The following is a 19,028-nucleotide window of genomic DNA, read 5'->3' on the forward strand; positions in this document are numbered from 1 at the left end:
TGTCCATCCATTGAAAATTACATTAACTATAAAAATAAGTAACAATGAAATCATCTCATATATATTTAGTGTCCGTGAGTCTCTGAAACACTGCCATCTGCTGGCAGAGAGTGAAAACTACATCTCTTTCTTACACACATGAACAAACACAGAAGGTAGCAGACTAGCTTTTGAAGCTTTTGCTTCAGGTGGGCTTGCTAGTATGTTATATGTACTGTTGAATAGAAAATATTGGACGTAGCCATTTTCTCTTGTGACACCACCGACTTAAATGCGTTTTAAACAGGGGCAGTAAACCTGGTGCGCGTCTATATCACGTACTTGGCTGAAATAGGACATCAGGTATACTCAATGCCTTCCTCAGTCTCGTTTGGTTAATAACACAAATAATTACTAAAGATTGCATAACTTAAGCACTCTTTATTTAGCTGCTATATACTGAAAGCTCTCAGCACTGGTTTCAGATACAGATATGATTAATTAGACCACCCAGTTTTGTAACTATGCTAGGCATTGCAGTATCTATGGCCTTACCTTTGACTCCAGGGATTTTGAGGAAGCTTTCTTTGAGTCAGTCTTTGACAAAGTGGTATCGGCCCAGTGGCAAGCAACAGCCACCCACAGTAGCACATGCACCAACATCATGGTTTCAGAGCTGACTCACTGCAATGAAAGAATACTGTATGTATAGTGACACAGCAGATATTAACCAGAGCCCTGATTTTTGCTATTGGAGTGTGGGAGGGAGCCTGACACAGAGCTGGAGGCAATGTCTGACCATCTAACCCCTTCACTGCTACAAGCAGCAGCTGCTTGTTTACACAGAATGTAGGCATGGCACTGTGACACTGGTCTTTACCTGGGTATATTCGATGTTTTTTGTGAGCTGTGACAGCGATCAGTGCTGACTGCTCGCTGTCACAGTTCACACTGACAGTATTCAACTGCCCCCCCCCACACGCCGTTTCCCCCTCGCTAGGTTTTTGCATTGACGGGGAAATGGCATGTGCGGCCTCTAAAACAGCGAGGTTCGTGGCTAAATACAGCGGGCTCCCTGCATTAGCCACGAGTCTCACGGTTTAGGGGAATCAGTGGACAGTGCGGGTTATCCCGGAACATAGAATAGGGTGAGCGGCGGGCGTGGGGGTTAAACGTCAAGGGTCACTTGTTTTTGGCGATCCCTGCCATTTAACCCCCTCGCCAGCTGCATTGAATATGGCCCAATGCATGCATGTCCCTGGGCAAACTGTCATCTCTCAGCAAAGAAATCATAGGAAGTTTCCTTATAGACAGGCACCTGAATTGGGGATTTTTTTTAAGGTTGACATATATAGTGTTCACTTTAGGTTTTTGTGGAGGCAGGGCGGACCGGGCCCGCCGATGTCACAGCTGTGGGCGGTCCTGGGCCGCCGACATCATTAAAGGGGGCGGGCCCAGCCACCGCCGTCACCAAAGGGGCCCCGCCGAAGTCACTGTGCTGCCGGGGAAGTGCCGGGCATCGCCGTCTACAGCAGCGCTGGGCTTCCCCGTGCGGTGTGTCGGGGCAGACACCAGGCTGTTTTAGCGGGTCGCTGCTAGAGGGGCAGGGCGCATTTTGCCCTTTTAAAAAAAATCGGGCAGGGCGCAGCGCCCCACTAAAACAGCCTAGCGGGAACACTAGATATATATTAGGGCATAGTTGCCGACTTCTATGCTGCCCTCTATGGGAGAGGGCAGCCAGCTCACTGAAGCTGGGGGGTAGGGCCATCGCCGGGAGGGGAAATGGAAGGTTTGGGGGCGGAGCCACGGATGGGGTGCTCTATTGGGGGGCCTGTCTAGAGCAAACGCGTCATTCCTCTTCTTATTAATTTATTAAAAAAGGCCGGGGGGGGGCATGCAACCTGCGGACCGCAGCGTCCGCAGGTTGGGGGGGGGGGGGGGGGCTGGGGGCAACCCAGCAGCTTACATTGGTGTTGGGCTGCCCCCAGCGGGGATGATCGTGGTCCCGTTGCTTGGAGATGGTGTAAATCCCGGATCCAACCCGGCTTGGATCCTTCTTCCAAATGCCGGGTCGGAGCCAGGATTTTTGGTGTAAACGGGGTATAAGCTTGATATATTATACTTTTTCAAACTCCCTGCATTTACTGAATAGCATATTTTTTCAATCTAAAAGTAATAAATGTTCTTGACTACAAAGCTTAAAGTACAACTGAACATACTACACACTGTATAGTGGCTGCTGTCTGGAACTGTACAACAACCAACTCTAACAAAGCTCATAAAATCATAAACATAACGAAGTAGTAACTATAAGCTTAAACACTTAACTTGTGCACAATTACCATAGGAAAATAAACCAAATTTGTGGAAGTAACTTCACCAGTGCTGTGCTCACACTATGGCCCTTATTCAGATCTGATTTGCAGTACAAATTTGTTTGGACAATGGGCAAAACCATGTGCACTGCAGGTGGTGCAGATGTAACATGTGCAGAGAGATTTACATTTGGGTGGGGTGTGTTGAAACTGAAATCTAAATTGCAGTGTAAAAATAATGCAGCCACTATTTACCCTGCACAGAAACAAAATAATACCCCTATCAGACAAAAAAGTCTGAAAATCCCGGCAAATACACAGTATCTATAGATTGTAAGCTTGCGAGCAGGGCCCTCCTACATTTTGACTGTCTGTAAATACCCTGTTTTGTTTCACTGTCTGCTATTGTAAAGCGCAACGGAATATGCTGCGCTATATAAGAAACTGTTAATAAATAAATAAATATTTCAAATGCCGTGTCATTTTGCCGGGAGCAGCCTGACCTCCCTTCACACCGAAGAACAAATTAACGGGTTGAAAATTTCTACCCGGTAATTTGCTGAATAACACGGGTATTTCTTCTGTGTGAAAGGGTCAACACTAGGGTGACCAACTCATCCCTTTAATCCGGGACACATATTGATTACACAGGTTCTGTGGCAGTTTAAAACCAGGTGAAATGGAGTCTTGAGGTGTGGCAGTTTAAAACCAGGTAAAAGCCAGCCACAGAACCTGTGTAATTAATATGTGTCCCTGATTAAAGGGATGAGTTGGTCACCCTAGTCAACACAGGTCATAAATCCTGTGTCCTCGACCCTGGTCAATTCCAGGGTCGGAGACATGGGATTTACGACACGGGTGTGCCCTGTCACACAGAAAAAGGACCCATGTTATTCACAAAATTACTGGGTAGAACTGCTTCAACTGGTAATTTTGTTTTCGGTCTAAAAGGGGAATAACTCACACAAATCTAATAACTCTCTGCACATGTTACATCTGCCCCACCTGCAGTGCACATGGATTTGCCTGTTTTCCAAACAAATTTGTACTGCGAACAGATCTGAATAAAGGCCTATAGGTGGTATAATGTTACAGCCAGTTATTTCTTATTTTGTGTTCATTTATTATGCGTGTTTACACGAAGACTATAGGCAAAGGCAAGTGTTAAATATATCTAGAATAAGTTAATATTGGTAAAAAAAAAATATAATCTATATATAGATATATATATATCTATATATAGATATATATATAGATATATATATAGAACTCCAACACAGCAGCGGCACTCTGAGTCTTGTAAACGGTGATAAACAGTGAAATTTTTATATCTACATGTTTCAGGGTACTTCCCCGTCCTCAGGACAGGGAACAGACGGGGAAGTACCAGTAGACATTAAAATTTCACTGTTTATCACCGTTTACAAGACTCAGAGTGCCGCTGCTGTGTTGGAGTTCTATACATCGGGCACATTGCCTGTACAGAAGGCACCTGAGCAGGATAACCCCAAGGGGGGTCCGAGTGCCGGGTTCACGAGGTCATTATATATATATATATTTTATAATATTAATTCAAAAACACACCCACCCATACCATAGACTGATAATTGCCACTGCTCCCGGTTTAGATAACAAAAAGGAACATTTTACTGGGGTGGAACATCTCTAAATACCTTGCATGTATCCCCTGCACACTTGCTGGGGTGGAACCCCTAAATACCTGCATGAATCCCCTGCTGGGGTGGAACCCCTAAATACCTGCATGAATCCCCTGCACACCTGCTGGGATAGAACACCTACACTAAACACCTGCATAGATCCCCTACACACCTGCAGGGATTCAACGCCTAAATACCTGCATATATCCCCTGCACACCTGCTGGGATTCAACACCTAAATACCTGCATATATCCCCTGCACACCTGCTGGGTTGGAACCCCTAAATACCTGCATATATCCCCTGCACACCTGCTGGGTTGGAACCCCTAAATACCTGCATATATCCCCTGCACACCTGCTGGGGTGGAACCCCTAAATACCTGCATATATCCCCTGCACACCTGCTGGGGTGGAACCCCTAAATACCTGCATATATCCCCTGCACACCTGCTGGGGTGGAACCCCTAAATACCTGCATATATTCCCTGCACACCTGTTGGGGTGGAACACCTAAATACCTGCATGTATCGTCCACACACCTGCTGGGATGGAACCCCTAAATAACTGCATGCTTCCCCCATACACCTGCTGGAGTGGAACCTCTAAACAACTGCATGTATCCCCCCACACACCTAATAGGGTGGAACCCCTAAATACTGTACCTGCACACCTGCTGAGGTGAAAACCCTAAATATGTATGTATCCCCTGAACAAAGCCACTGCTGCATAATGAAGAGCTGTGATGCAGATACGTATAGTAATGCTGTTATGTTACGTGGGTCCTATGTTAACCTTTAATAATAATACGTGATTGTACAGCTGCCCCTGTATTTGGTCCAACTGAGACTGAATGATCGCTCTCTTATACAGCACAGGGCAGCTGGTGAGTGCCAACCAACACAGTACGGAGCAGCGGGTGTGTGCCCATCAACACGGCACCAGCCCGCCAGGAGGACTACACAGTCTGTTGGTAACTTTCCATGTCACCCAAAAGGGAGCTTTCGTTTTACTAACCTGACTCATTGGAGATGACACTGCCTGCTTTCAATAAAGTTATTTAAAAAAAAAAAAACACTGTTCCGCCCCAACTAGTGAATATTGGTAGGGCGACACTTGCGCCATCATTGAATGGAGGGCGGGGCCAGAGCATGGTGCATGCACACAGGAGGAGGCTAGTTGCTACATTGTAATAGCAGCCGCCTGTAACTGATCAGTATCCAGTCCAATGTTTCCTATGTTTTTCCCGGGTATGGGTAAAAACCGGACCAGCACAAAACCGCCGGACCAGACATCAAACTCTGCATTTTGGAGCTTGTAGCGTCCGATCCGGGGGGTGTCCTGTCCGGTGGTGTCCTGTCTGGGGGTTCTGCCTGTGACACCTGTCACCAGGTAGAGGAGGGGTAGAATAAAGTCTCCCTGTATGGTCCGGGCATGTAGCAAAAACCGGACGGTCCGCACCACAGGGGGAGGCTGTAATCTCCCCTTCCCCATGTCCCTGATGATAGCTATCACAGGGACCCCCCCCCCCCCCCCCACAAGACACCCCCCGAACAGGACACCCCCGGACCCTATAAGCTCCGGACTGCAGATTTTGATGTTCTGTCCGGCGGTCCGGAGTCTAGTCCGGTCCGGTTTTTACATAGTCCCGTTTTTCCCTATTTATTTGCCCAGTGAGTACATCACCTTTTCTGTCATAGCCGCCTGCAGCAGCGTAATACAATTTATTCTGGTATTTTTTTACTTGCAAGTGTCATTATTTCGTATCAGCAATGCTCATTAAGGAGAATTATTTGACATGCAATTCTATAAAATGACATAAAGCTGGTCAGTAACCTCATGCTGGTGCTTGTGGTGCACCAAGGCAGCGTCACGGTCAGGCAAGCTGGGTCATACACATGCAGGGGAGACAGATGTGTTTCTTATGTATAATGCTACAATTACACACAGTGGCATCCTTATTTTTATTATGCCCATTCTAATTGTTGTTTTAAACATTAATGAAAATAATTCAGATGGAGCGTCCCTCTTCCTTGCAGGGGCTGGCGGTAGATTCACCAGCCCTCACCAGCCGCTGGAAGGGGACACGCGTGCATCACCTTACTATGGAGCCCATCCGCCGTTCCTCAACGGATTCGCCACCGGCCCCTGCCGCCCAATCCCACCTCCCTGCTCCCCCCCCCTAACCCTGCCCGTCTCCCTGAAGCGGAGACGGGCAGGGTTCGCACCCCCCCCCCCGATAGGAAACTGAAATGCGTGCGTATGGGACGCTCGCGTGTCCCAGTCTGATGGAATGCCGGTTCGCCAGAGGGGGCGTTCTGGCAAGCCCCAGCGCTGAATGAAGGGCGCTCCATCTGTACGTCATCGAGCTGTCTGTAGGTATGGGTTTGGAGTCACTTCCCATGATGTCACTAAGCAGTATAATTAAAGTAATAACGTGCAATATTCCGAAAGTAGTAGGGATTGCCATCAAAAGGAGCGCCATCGTTGGTTACCATTGATGGTGTTTTGGAGAGTCTACCATCAATGGTTATAATAAATACTATTTGGTCACTTACCATCGATGGTTTCTCATATTGAATAGCTGCTGTGGTGCGCATGCGCAGAAGAGGCTTTTCTGCACTGAAGTCATTAAATGAATCGGTATATGGTCGTTAGGTCGACAGCACTCAGGTCGATATGCATCGGGTCGACCACTGAAGAGCAACATGGGCCAAGGTTGACACCTGAATAGGTGAACAGGTCATTAGGTCGACACAAGCATTAGGTCGACATGGGCAAGGTGGACAGTCAAAAAGTTTACATGGTGGTTTTCACTTCTTTTTAATTGACATGTGCCGACATGCGGTAGTTCATGCCCTACCATCCACTAGGATGTGGTGGGAAAATAAAAGAGTGTTGAGAGTAGGGAGGCACCGCGCCCGAAGCATGGCGAGCGCAGCAAGCCATGCAAGGGGACGCGGTGCACCGTTACGGCGCCCTTGTCGACGTTCAGCTAAAAAAAGCGAAAACGCCATGCAAACCTTTAGACAGGACCTTGCCCATGTCCACCTAATGTTTGTGTTGACCTTGGCTCATGACGACCTTCAGGGTCAACTCAATGCATATTGACCTTAGTGCTGTCGACCCTATGACCCATACCCAAATGAATCAGCATTGGGCAAAATGTACCTCTGCTCATGCATAGCACTGCTGTGCTGCCTCGCCGCTGTGCTGTGGCTCACCTGCAGCAGGACCTATGGCTCACCTGCAGCAGTAGTGCTGTATACTGTATTGGTTTTACTAGCATCAGGAGAAATCAACTCCCCCCTGAAAGGCTGATTACACACCCACATAGGCAGGGCAAGATGCTAGTAGTTGGCTTACCTGCTTATGAAGATTTGTGGGTGGCCATCCAATCATCCTTCCATCCTGATTCCTAGCACACACGCTCTGCACTAGTCTATGTCTTTGTATGAATGTGTGCAGTTATACCGTTTTCAGACCGCAATGCCATGTTGCACCCTCGATTAGGAAACGGTTCTTATCCCCGGAGCGACACAGCATTTGCGGTCTGAAAGCTCCACGTCTGACCCGGCTTTTTGCCGGTTTGGTGACATCACATGGGGCGGAGCTGAGCGGTGGTGCATCACTGAGGGCTTTGGAGGCAGCACTTGGAGCTAACAGCGCTGCCTCCTCCATACTGTGAACGCGACCCGGGTCGCTCGACTTGACACAGGTCAGAGCCGTGTTCAACCCTGGTCATTACCAGGGTTGACCTTCCATGTTGCTCGACCCGAGGTGGCCCCTTCAGACCGCACCTAGACCTGTGCTGGAGCCGCAAGGACACAGCAATAACCCAGGTCTAGAATGTGGTCTGAAAGCGGTATTATTCAGACCAGATTGCTGCTTTGCATATTTGCAAGTCAATCAGTTATTGACCGACTGTGCATGCATCTGGGTCCCAGCTCCCACTCCCATGTGCAACAGCATACCAACAAAAATCTGCAACTTTTTTATGTGCAACCTGGCTGCAGTTTGATTGACAGTAAATCGCCGGTTGTCGGTGGTAACTAGCCAAGTGTCAGGAAAAATGCATGGGGCATCCAAGCATTTCCACGGAGGTTGTAAGACATCAGCTATGTCCTCCATAATCCTGTGTCTGTCGTGGAGTTGTGGAATGGTCAGAGATTTGCACACTTGCACAAACTGGAAAAATCATTTGGTAAGTTGCAAATGGATCTGCAGCTGGCTGACTATCCGTGATATTTTCACAAGCATTCGCAGAATTGCACAGGGTGTTATTTTACTCTGTTGGGTTGGGGTGATGGCTATTTGATCGTAGACCGATGCAATTTGTGATTCCTCATATTCACTACTCACCATAATGCCCCTTACACATTATATACACATTAGCCTCTTTATCAAGCATGTCCAAACTCCTCCAGCTGTTGTGAAACTACACATCCCAGCATGCCTTGCCATAGCTTTAAAATTCCATAATAGAAAAACTGTGGCAAGGCATGATGGGACTTGTAGTTTCACAACAACTGGAGGGCCATAGTTTGGACATGCCTGCTCTATATCATTTGACCGGAAGTTCAAGGGCTGGTTTGTGATATGCTCATTTATGTAATGTAATCTGTTCATTAAGATATTTATTTAGAGTCAGTATGAAATGTAATCACATTTGCATTACATTTTTAATGTTGCATCACTGTGACCTATTTGAAATGGGGGGAGATGTATCAAGCAGTGTAAAGACTTAATCAGTGCAGAAATGTCCCATAACAACCAATCAGCTGCTGCTTATTATTTTATAAACTTGATGAATGCTACCTTGAAGCTGATTGGTTGCTACACACAATTTCTCCACTCAGCCATCACTCATCTTTTTCGATAGCTTGATACATCTCGTCCATTGTCTTAAATACACATTTCATGCTGTAATTCCCTATTTTCTAAGCGATATAGTGATAGGGTATAGTGATGGCGATGCATGGTCCCGTTTCGCATCGCTGCGTGAAAAATATGCGAGTAGCTTGCAAAGTGGTGAAATAACTCATCTTTGCGAGCCAACTAGAATGAGGGCCAATGTGCCTAATTCACTAAGTTGAGAAAAAGTAGTTGCTGCGATCAAATAGTTGTGAATGCATCGAATAAACAGGATGCAAACGCAAATCCATTCGCAAAAACTGGAACATGGAAGAATACTTTCCATCTGCGCTAGTCAAGGGTTTCCACAAATCTGCTAAATGAACAGGTTGTGTGGGGCCATCGCTGTTGTCAGTGGCCCACCCGTAAATGCCTTGGCATGCTTGAGTTTTGACAAACACACCCACAAACCACCATTTTCTGCCCCCAAACACTGGCTACCTGTCAATCACCCTGGAATTGCATTGCAGCAGAATAATTTGCAAACTGTGGGCACGCATGTGCGATGCAAACGCTGCGAAAAACACAGTCGCTTGATATTTGACCGGATTGCGTTCCATGCTGAATTAGCCCCTATATTTCCTTATGTATGTGTGTGTGTGTGTGTGTGTGTGTGTATGTATGTATGTACTGTACAGTATGTGAGTGCTTATTGCTAGCACTATTAGATTTGTATTCCTGTCAGGCACCTGCTGCTGTATTTCAGCCTCTTCCAGAAGATTCCTCCTGTTACAATAACTGCACGGATGGCACGCAAGTTACAGTTTAATAAGGCATTGTTTATACAGCCGTAGCCCCATTATATGATCTGAAGTATTATCAGTAAAGATTTTCTATTTGGACAAATGTCCAGATACTGATACAGGCCTGGCTGATTAACCTTATGCTGCAGAACACCCTAATCTTGTATATTTAAAGATGGACCCACAACTGACCAAAATGTCCCTGAGCAGGGGCAATACCACCTACAAGAAATGATAATTACATTCCGCAGAGAACATTTCAGGACATGTGGAGTGGGCGAGCCAAGTCCTGGACCTGTACCGATGTACTTTTATTATCTTCCACATGAAGGGTATGGGTCATAGGGTCGACATGCATTGGGTCGATCACTGAAGGTCGACATGGGCTTAGGTTGACACCTCAGAAGGTTGACAGGGTCGTTAGGTCAACACAAGCATTAGGTCGACAAAGGCAAGTCATAGGCAAACACAGGGGGGGGGGGGATTCTGGTTGCCCTTTCCTTTCGGCAAGTGCCTTCAATTTTGACAACAATAGCACTGGTATATAATATAATCAATAGGGCTGCCACCACATCATGCAGTGTGTATGGGACAGAGCAGAGCTGCTGCACATGCCCAGTGTACCAGATTCTTCTACCACATTTACTGTATGTGTGGATCTGAGCCCTCAAACATCGCAATGGACCCGAGAGCAGCTGCCAGGAGGAAGAGACAGGAGCCTTACCATGTAGTGTGAGCTTAGAAAGTGCAGTACTGGTTCCTGCCCTTTTCCTGACCACTTATCTTATTTAAATGTTTGACACAGCCTACACTTTAGACCATCTGTACTGTTAAATATTAATACTGTATTTCATACAGTATCCAGTGTAAAAAAAGACCAACTTTCTAAGCTGTTACTGCTCCCCCAGGCTTCCGTACTTACTCTAATGCACTGCAGAGTGGGAAATTTTGGATTACATTTGGAAAGCCCCCTCTAAAAATCCTGCGTTTGCCACTGCAAGGTCGACGGTCAAAAGGTCGACATGAGTTTTTCACTATTTTTTGGGCTCAAATGTTGACATAGTCAACATGAACACCTTATTGGTGCGCTTCGTCCTCTCGCATGGCTCGCAATGCTTCGGGCACGGTGCCTCACTGCGCTCGGCACACTATTTTATTCTCACTCCAAGTCCTAGTGGATGGTAGGGCATGAAATACCGCCTGTCAGCACAGGTCGGCTCAAAAACAAAAAGGTGAAAAACCCATTCTGAGGTGTAGACCTAAGCCCATGTCGACATTCTGTGGTCGACCCAAGGTGTGTCGACCAAACGGCCATATACAAACATGACAACTGGGCCCAACTGCTTTCCTTGATGGCCTATTTCATGTACCAGAATATATTACTTTCACTCCACCCATCAAACTTCCTCCTTCTCTTCTAGGGTCCATGTAAGCAGGGCCGCCGAGAGGCAGGGGGGGCGGGTACATTTTACCTGGGCCCGGGCCTGCCAGGGGGGCCCGGGTCCCGACACAAAAAAAAAAAAAAAAAAAGTTTTTTTTAAAAAAAAGGGGGCGTGGCCACGGGGGGGGTCCGCGATTAGGCCACGCCCCCGAATTTGCCTACCCCGGTCAGCGATGGCTCTCAGAGGGGCGGTAACGGGATACCATCATCAGGAGTCCCGACTGTACACAATATGCTGGGCGACAGGGCTGCACTGCGCGGCTGCATATTGTATTGGACTCGCAAAATGATGATGTCATCATCTTGCGAGTCCAGAGAGGCAGCTCCGCAGCGGCACGGCTGGGATAACTAGTGCATCGGGCACCAGTCAGCAGGCCCAGTGACCCCATCGCACAGTCCGGGTGTCGTCTGCTGAATGCGGAAGTCCAAGTGAGTCAAACAGTCGCCGGACAGCCTTCTACTACACGCCAGATGCCACTGCAGGTCCGGGGTGGTGTGGGTAGGGGGGGGGGGGGGGGGGGACTCTGTCTGTTTCCATGCCCCCTCTACCTGTCTCAATGCCTCCTCTGTCTTTATGCCCCTTCTGCCTCTTTCAACACACTCTTCTGCCTGCCCCTTCTACCCCTGTCTCTGTACCATCTCTGCCTATGTGCCCCTTCTACCCCTGTCTCTGTACCATCTCTGCCTATGTGCCCCTTCTACCCCTGTCTCTGTACCATCTCTGCCTATGTGCCCCTTCTACCCCTGTCTCTGTACCATCTCTGCCTATGTGCCCCTTCTGCCGCTGTCTCGCTACCCCCTCTGCCTCTGTGCCCCTTCTACCCCTGTCTCTGTACCCTCTGTGCCCCTTCTGCCCCTGTCTCTGTACCCTCTCTGCCTCTGTGACCCTTCTGCCCCTGTCTCTGTACCCTCTCTGCCTCTGTGCCCCTTCTGCCCCTGTCTCTGTACCCCATCTGCCTCTGTGCCCCTTCTGCCCCTGTCTCTGTACCCCATCTGCCTCTGTGACCCTTCTGCCCCTGTCTCTGTACCCTCTCTGCCTCTGTGCCCCTTCTACCCCTGTCTCTGTACCATCTCTGCCTATGTGCCCCTTCTGCCGCTGTCTCGCTACCCCCTCTGCCTCTGTGCCCCTTCTACCCCTGTCTCTGTACCCCCTCTGCCTCTGTGCCCCTTCTACCCCTGTCTCTGTACCCTCTGTGCCCCTTCTGCCCCTGTCTCTGTACCCTCTCTGCCTCTGTGACCCTTCTGCCCCTGTCTCTGTACCCTCTCTGCCTCTGTGCCCCTTCTGCCCCTGTCTCTGTACCCTCTCTGCCTCTGTGCCCCTTCTGCCCCTGTCTCTGTACCCTCTCTGCCTCTGTGCCCCTTCTGCCCCTGTCTCTGTACCCTCTCTGCCTCTGTGCCCCTTCTACCCCTGTCTCTGTACCCTCTCTGCCTCTGTGACCCTTCTGCCCCTGTCTCTGTACCCTCTCTGCCTCTGTGCCCCTTCTGCCCCTGTCTCTGTACCCCATCTGCCTCTGTGCCCCTTCTGCCCCTGTCTCTGTACCCTCTCTGCCTCTGTGCCCCTTCTACCCCTGTCTCTGTACCCTCTCTGCCTCTGTGCCCCTTCTGCCCCTGTCTCTGTACCCCATCTGCCTCTGTGCCCCTTCTACCCCTGTCTCTGTACCCCATCTGCCTCTGTGCCCCTTCTGCCCCTGTCTCTGTACCCTCTCTGCCTCTGTGCCCCTTCTGCCCCTGTCTCTGTACCCTCTCTGCCTCTGTGCCCCTTCTGCCCCTGTCTCTGTACCCTCTCTGCCTCTGTGCCCCTTCTACCCCTGTCTCGCTACCCCCTCTGCCTCTGTGCCCCTTCTGCCTCTGTCTCTGTACCCTCTCTGCCTCTGTGCCCCTTCTACCCCTGTCTCTGTACCCTCTCTGCCTCTGTGACCCTTCTGCCTCTGTCTCTGTACCCTCTCTGCCTCTGTGCCCCTTCTGCCCCTGTCTCTGTACCCTCTCTGCCTCTGTGCCCCTTCTGCCTCTGTCTCTGTACCCTCTCTGCCTCTGTGCCCCTTCTGCCCCTGTCTCTGTACCCCCTCTGCCTCTGTGCCCCTTCTGCCCCTGTCTCTGTACCCTCTCTGCCTCTGTGCCCCTTCTGCCCCTGTCTCTGTACCCTCTCTGCCTCTGTACCCCTTCTACCCCTATCTCTGTACCCTCTCTGCCTATGTGCCCCTTCTGCCCCTGTCTCTGTACCCCCTCTGTTTCCATTTCCCCTCTGTCTCCATGCTTCCCTGTCTCCATCTCCTTGCCCCTTCTGCCTGCTCAATGCCCCCTCTGTCTCCATGCCCTTTCTGCCTCTTTCACCATGTCTCTTCTGCCCCTCTCCCTGTACCCCCTCTGCCTGTTTCTATGCCCCCTCTGCCTCTGTCTTCATGCCCCCATGCCCCTCTACCTGTCTCCATGCCCCCCTCTGCCTCCATGCCCCCTCTGCCTTTGTCTTCATGCACCCTCTGACTCCATGCCTTAGTGCCCCCTTTGCTCTTGCCTCCGGGGCCCCTCTGCCCTTTTCTCGTGCTCCCTTTTTCTGTCTCCGTACCCCCCTCTGTCTCCGCTGCCTCTCTCTGTCTCTAGGTCTCCGCTGCCTATGTCTCTGCTTCCTCAGACTCTATATACCTGCTGCCACTCTCTGTCTATCACACTACAATATCCACACCTCATGTGTGACACAAGGTCTACCAGTGAGGTGCAGTCAGCTAACGTAGAAATCATCCTATTAGACTTCAGCGTTATGTCTCTTAATATTATAAGAAAAATACAAAGGAGATATTATAAATATGATTTTAGAATTTTTTTAAAAAAAATTTAGTCAAAACTCTGGAGATTGACAGGTGAGACACTGCCTTACCTGCCTAACTTCCCAGCACATTTGTGATCAAGACTCACCAGAAATCCAGCAGCGTATAATTATGCACCTGTGTAAAATGTCCACATGAACCTTCAAGTTCATATACAGTATATGTGTGTGTAAATTTGTCTCTGACCTCAACAAACATCGCTGCTACATACCCACTCTAGTAGAAACCTGATTTAAGGGGCCCGTAAAAAATGTTACTATGGGGCCCACAAAGTTGTAGTTACGCCTCTGGTTGCGCCGATGGGAACTCCCATGACGTGGGTGCCGGGGAGGGCAGCTGATGTCACCGGATGTTAGCTGCCCACCCTCTTCTGGTACAGGAGCGCCACAGATCTAAGACTGACAGATCTGCGAGCGCTTGAGAAATGATTTGATGGTCGGCGACCGCACTGCCCTGCACACAAGCTGCAAATCGATGATTACTGTATGTAAAACATCCGTTCGCATGCGTGAAATCTGAGGTACTTAGATAACCCGCAAAGCTGCAAATTTTGCAGCTTTGTGGTCAATCAGAATGACCTCCAATGTGTGTGAAGGGAACAGGCTACATGGGGCCCATTTATGACGGATCATATGGAATGCGATCTGGGTGGGACCATACTGCCCAGGATCACATGACATTAAAGAGGTTTAATGGACACAATCCCCCCTCTCCCTCCAGGTGCACATACCGCTGGCCATCACAATGCAGCTGCTCTTGGCGCCGGATCTGTAGCTTTGGGGGACACAGCAGATACCGGCAGCTCGGCGATACTGCAAGTAGTGGCATCTGCTGCTTCTTGCCAGCAGGTTGAAAGAACTGTTGCCGCTTTCCCTGCTGCGTGTGTGAGCTTGGGATCCTTATACTCCAGAGGCGGCGCTTCAAATGGGGATGATCGTGCCAGTCATAGATCTTGGGGAGAGGAGCCGTGGGCTGGCCACCCCCGCTGTATGGCATAGGGGTCTGGGCAGCGCAGGGGGGCAGAGGGTCCCTGTGACGGATGGGCAGACAGCAGTGGGGTCCTTGCAGAGGATGGGAGCTATTACCTAGTTCCCATCCTCCGCAGGGACCCTGCCGCTATCTGCCCATCCGTGGCCACGACCCCTTACTCCCATGGGCGCAACCCATATCCACCACCCCACGCTTCTGTCCACACTGCTGCATACAAACGGGGCGGCAAGTAATCGATTTGAATTTTGGCTCATTCTGTGTAGCATAATGTGTAAGGGGCAAGTATAAGGGGTCTACTATTGTGTTGCATAAAGGGTATATGGTGTGGTACACACCCCTATATCCTTTAATGGCCACACCTCTTTTCTGTTGCTCGCCACTCCAGGGGGGCCCCGTGACGCTGTTGTACCGGGGCCCAGGATTTCTCTTGGCAGCCCTGCATGTAAGAGCCTATTCTACCTCATGGACCAGCTGCTACCTACTGTACCAATGTTCTCAGAGATCCAAGCAACCCACCACCACAACATAATTCTTTGCTCCACTTATACCAAAAAACCCAATGATGTTATTAAATGCAGGCAGGTAAACTCCATCTGCTCCTTGTCTTTACAGGAGGGGTGAAGAAGTCTGTCTTCTCCTCATAAATCTTAATTTGGGACATCCTTCTCGCAAGAGAGCGCAATGTTATATTGGACATTTCAAACTATTAATGGAATCTCAGTCCTGAACTTCCAAATACACTTTCACCTTTTATTTGCTGTGATTGTCCTATGGCTGTGATCTCAGGCAAATGCATTCACTATAAGGCAGTTCATAAAAGCCATGCAAATGCCAACTACAGGTAAGTTGCCCCAACTTTTAGAAGACGGAATCAGTAAACTGCATGTACATATTATGTATTGGTTTCATCATCTTTATTCAAAGATCACAAGAGTCTGTTGGTAAAAATACATTCATTTAAAAAAAATATATATGCATTTGAAGAATTCATAATATTACAATATAATAATAATTTTTCAAAAACATTTTTATTGCAAGTTTTAATAGGGGGTATAGAATAGGAAAAAAAGTGTGCGGGGGGGGGGATGTAATGAGACGCGATGGGACCCGATTTTCGGGCTTTTTAGACATTCCTTGTACAATGTAAAAATCGGTCATTACAATGGCATGCGATGCGACGCGACCCGATTTTTACATTGTACTCAATGTTAAATGGCCCCCCCAGACCCGATTTTTAATTGTAAACCACCATAATGGTTAATTATTAGGTAAAATGCCCCCCCATTGTTAACGCAAAGCCACGATCAACGCCAACCCGAAGCGTGGTGAGCTCAGCGAGCCCGCGAGGGGCGGCGGTACGCATCCTCTGACCTTTTCATACCACCACTATCCACGTCAGCGTGGAGTCGACTTAATATAGTGTGGCGAGCGCAGCGAGTTACCGAGCCCGAAGCGTGGCGAGCGGACGCGGAATACATGTGAAGTAATGCTCGCCACGCTTCGGGCTCGTCAACTCCACGCCGACGTGGATAGTGGGGGTATGAAAAGGTCAGAGGATGCGTACCGCTGCCCCTCGCTGGCTCGCTGCGCTCACCATGCTTCAGGTTGGCGTTGATCGTGGAGTGGCGCTAACAATGGGGGGGCATTTCACATAGTCATTACCCATCAGGGTGGGTGTACATTTAAAAATCCGGTCTGGGGGGGCATTTAACATAGGAATCAGGCATCTGGGTGCCTGTACAATTAAAAATTGGGTCCAATCGCGTCGCATCGCATGCGATCTGTTCGCATCGCATGCGATCTGATCGCATGCAATGCGATGTGGCCGATTTTTGGTTGTACAATGACATAAGATTAAAAACCCGGGCGCCCAGATAATACACAAGTACCAAACAAACTGTAAATGACAAGAATAACAGATAGTTCACATCAGACCAGAAGCTACTCCATTAATATAGTCTGGGTCTATAGAAAGCAGTGAGAACTACAAACAAAAAGAGTCATATATTCACTGAGAATCTAGTACAGTTAAGTCGGGAGGGCTGCTGTAAATGGTCGAATATTAGGCACCAGTGGTCTCGTATATAAAATGATTATGAATTTTATTGCGAATTGACTCAATGGTAGGAATTGTAGCAGATTTCCAAAATTTGGCAATAACAGCTTTAGTGACAATAAGGAGATGTATCTGTCAGTGGCTGTGTGATGTTATGGGAAAATATGAAGCAATGCTTGTGCTGGGTCCGGGAGGATAGTTTGGTTTACAATTAAGCCCATCATTGGAAGACTTCCTTCCAGAGAGGCTGCAGAGATGGGCACGGCCAGAATATATGATAAATATCCCTGATGTTTCCACATTTTCTCCAACACAAGTTAGAGGTCGATGGCCAAATCCTATGCAGCCTATCTGGGGTGAAGTAAGTCCTATGTATAAGCTTGAAAAACATTCCAGAGTGCTTTATACAGCAGGAGATCCCAAAACAGGACTTAAATATGATCTCCCGATCTTCTTCGTCAAGGGTTCTGTTTAAATCTCTTTACCACAGAGTATGGGAGTTCACTCCTGCGTGTACCGCCATGATATGCCCCCGTTATGTGAAGAGGCCTCAGTTTTAAGGAAGGCAGAGTAAGCCGTTTTTTTTAGAGGAAATAGGAAGGTTTGACTGGAGCCAACTCCTTACCTGCAAATAAATAAAAAGTCTTGTTTTGGGATATTAAAATTGTTTTGTAGATGAGTGAAGGACACAAAATTATCTCCAACATATAAATCTCCCACTGACATTATGCCTTGTTTAATCCACCTATTCAGTGGTAAATTAGGAATTAAAGTCTTCAAAGCTCTTAGAGCTGGTAACAAGGGAGCTGGTTACACTGCCCCTTCTACTGATGCTAACATTTGATATCAGATATCAAGGGTCAGTTTGATAGACTTACAGAGGGCTGAGAAATTCCGCGTTTCAGATGGCAGAAGCAACAGTAGGTCTGCCATAGGGATAGGGTGGGCATAAGTACTTTCTAGAATCACCCACGGTTTTGGATCTTTAGTAGTGAACCAATCTCTAGCCTGATTCAGCATACATGAAGCATAATAAGATTCAATACCTGGATATGCAACTCCCCCATCTAGCTTAAAACTAAGTAAAATTTTCTTAGCAACCTTAGGTTTGGCCCCTTTCCAAATGTATTTTGCCAAAAGCTGGTTAAATTTGTTCAATATAAATCTGGGGGGGATCTCGGAATGGATCTAAATAGATACATTCATTTTGGTAGCAGTAACATTTTAGCCGCTGCGATTCTCCCTAGACACGATACATCATGCAACATCCAGTCTCTCATCAGCTCTGCAAAGGCCCTCAATAGAGGATTGTAATTACATTCAATGAGGTTTTTTTCCGATGTCAAGTTAATCCCTAGGTATTTTAGTGAGCGGGTCTGCTATGGGCAATTATACAACCCTTTCAGTTCAGTGACAGTTTCAGGTGGAAGACCTAGAGGGAGGGCTTCAGTTTTACTAGTATTTAGTTTATAATATGAGACATCTGTTAGTGAAGACATTAGCAGAGGGGGAAGAGTAGAGAGCCAAAATAGAGTCTAGTATCTGTCTCTGAAATCCACATTTTTCTAAGGCCAGTTCCATAGCCTGTGCCTCCTCACCTACTCCCCTCAGCAGCTGGCTCCTCTCCCCAGGCTCTGGCCTGTTTGTCCTCTACCCCTTTGTCTTACCAGCCTGTGCCTCCTCACCTATTTCCCTCAGCAGCTGGCTCCTCTCCCCAGGCATCGGCCAGCGTGTCATCTACCCGCTAATCTTACCAGCCTGTGCCTCCTCCTCACCTACTCCCTCAGCAGCAGTCTCCTCTCCCCGTGTCCTCTTGCGTGTCCTCTACCCCCTAATGTTACCAGCCTGTGCCTCCTCACCTACTCCCCTTGGCAGTAGGCTCCTCTCCCCGGGCTTCCGCCTGCAATTCCTCTACCCCCTAATGTTACCAGCCTGTGCCTCCTCCTCACTTACTCCCCTCAGCAGCATGCTCCTCTCCCCAGACTCCGGCCTGCATGTCCTCTACCCCATAATGTTTCCAGCCTGTGTCTCCTCCTCACCTGCTCCCCTCAGTTGCAGGCTCCTCTCCCCGGGTTACAACCTGCGTGTCCTCAACCCCCTAATATTACCAGC

The 19,028-nt window shown here is 48.5% G+C and overlaps 1 protein-coding gene and 1 long non-coding RNA gene across 2 annotated transcripts in view; both read right to left on the reverse strand.

The window, feature by feature from the left end:
• Positions 1–5,114, reverse strand: part of CHID1 (chitinase domain containing 1) — a 424,884-nt gene extending 419,770 nt beyond the window's left edge. Inside the window, exons 1-2 of the mRNA XM_083165482.1 lie at positions 4,968–5,114; positions 535–663 (exon numbers count right to left, since the gene is read on the reverse strand). Coding sequence (XP_083021608.1) covers positions 535–645 — 111 coding nt within the window. The 5' untranslated portion in view covers positions 646–663; positions 4,968–5,114. The remainder of the gene's footprint in view (positions 1–534; positions 664–4,967) is intronic.
• Positions 5,115–16,505: 11,391 nt separating this feature from the next.
• Positions 16,506–19,028, reverse strand: part of LOC146046239 (uncharacterized) — a 40,649-nt gene continuing 38,126 nt past the window's right edge. Inside the window, exon 5 of the long non-coding RNA XR_014465802.1 lies at positions 16,506–17,541. This is a non-coding gene — a long non-coding RNA (uncharacterized LOC146046239). The remainder of the gene's footprint in view (positions 17,542–19,028) is intronic.

Source organism: Crinia signifera, chromosome 11 (genome assembly GCF_055691185.1).
Source record: "Crinia signifera chromosome 11, ASM5569118v1, whole genome shotgun sequence".
NCBI classification, from domain to species: domain Eukaryota; kingdom Metazoa; phylum Chordata; class Amphibia; order Anura; family Myobatrachidae; genus Crinia; species Crinia signifera.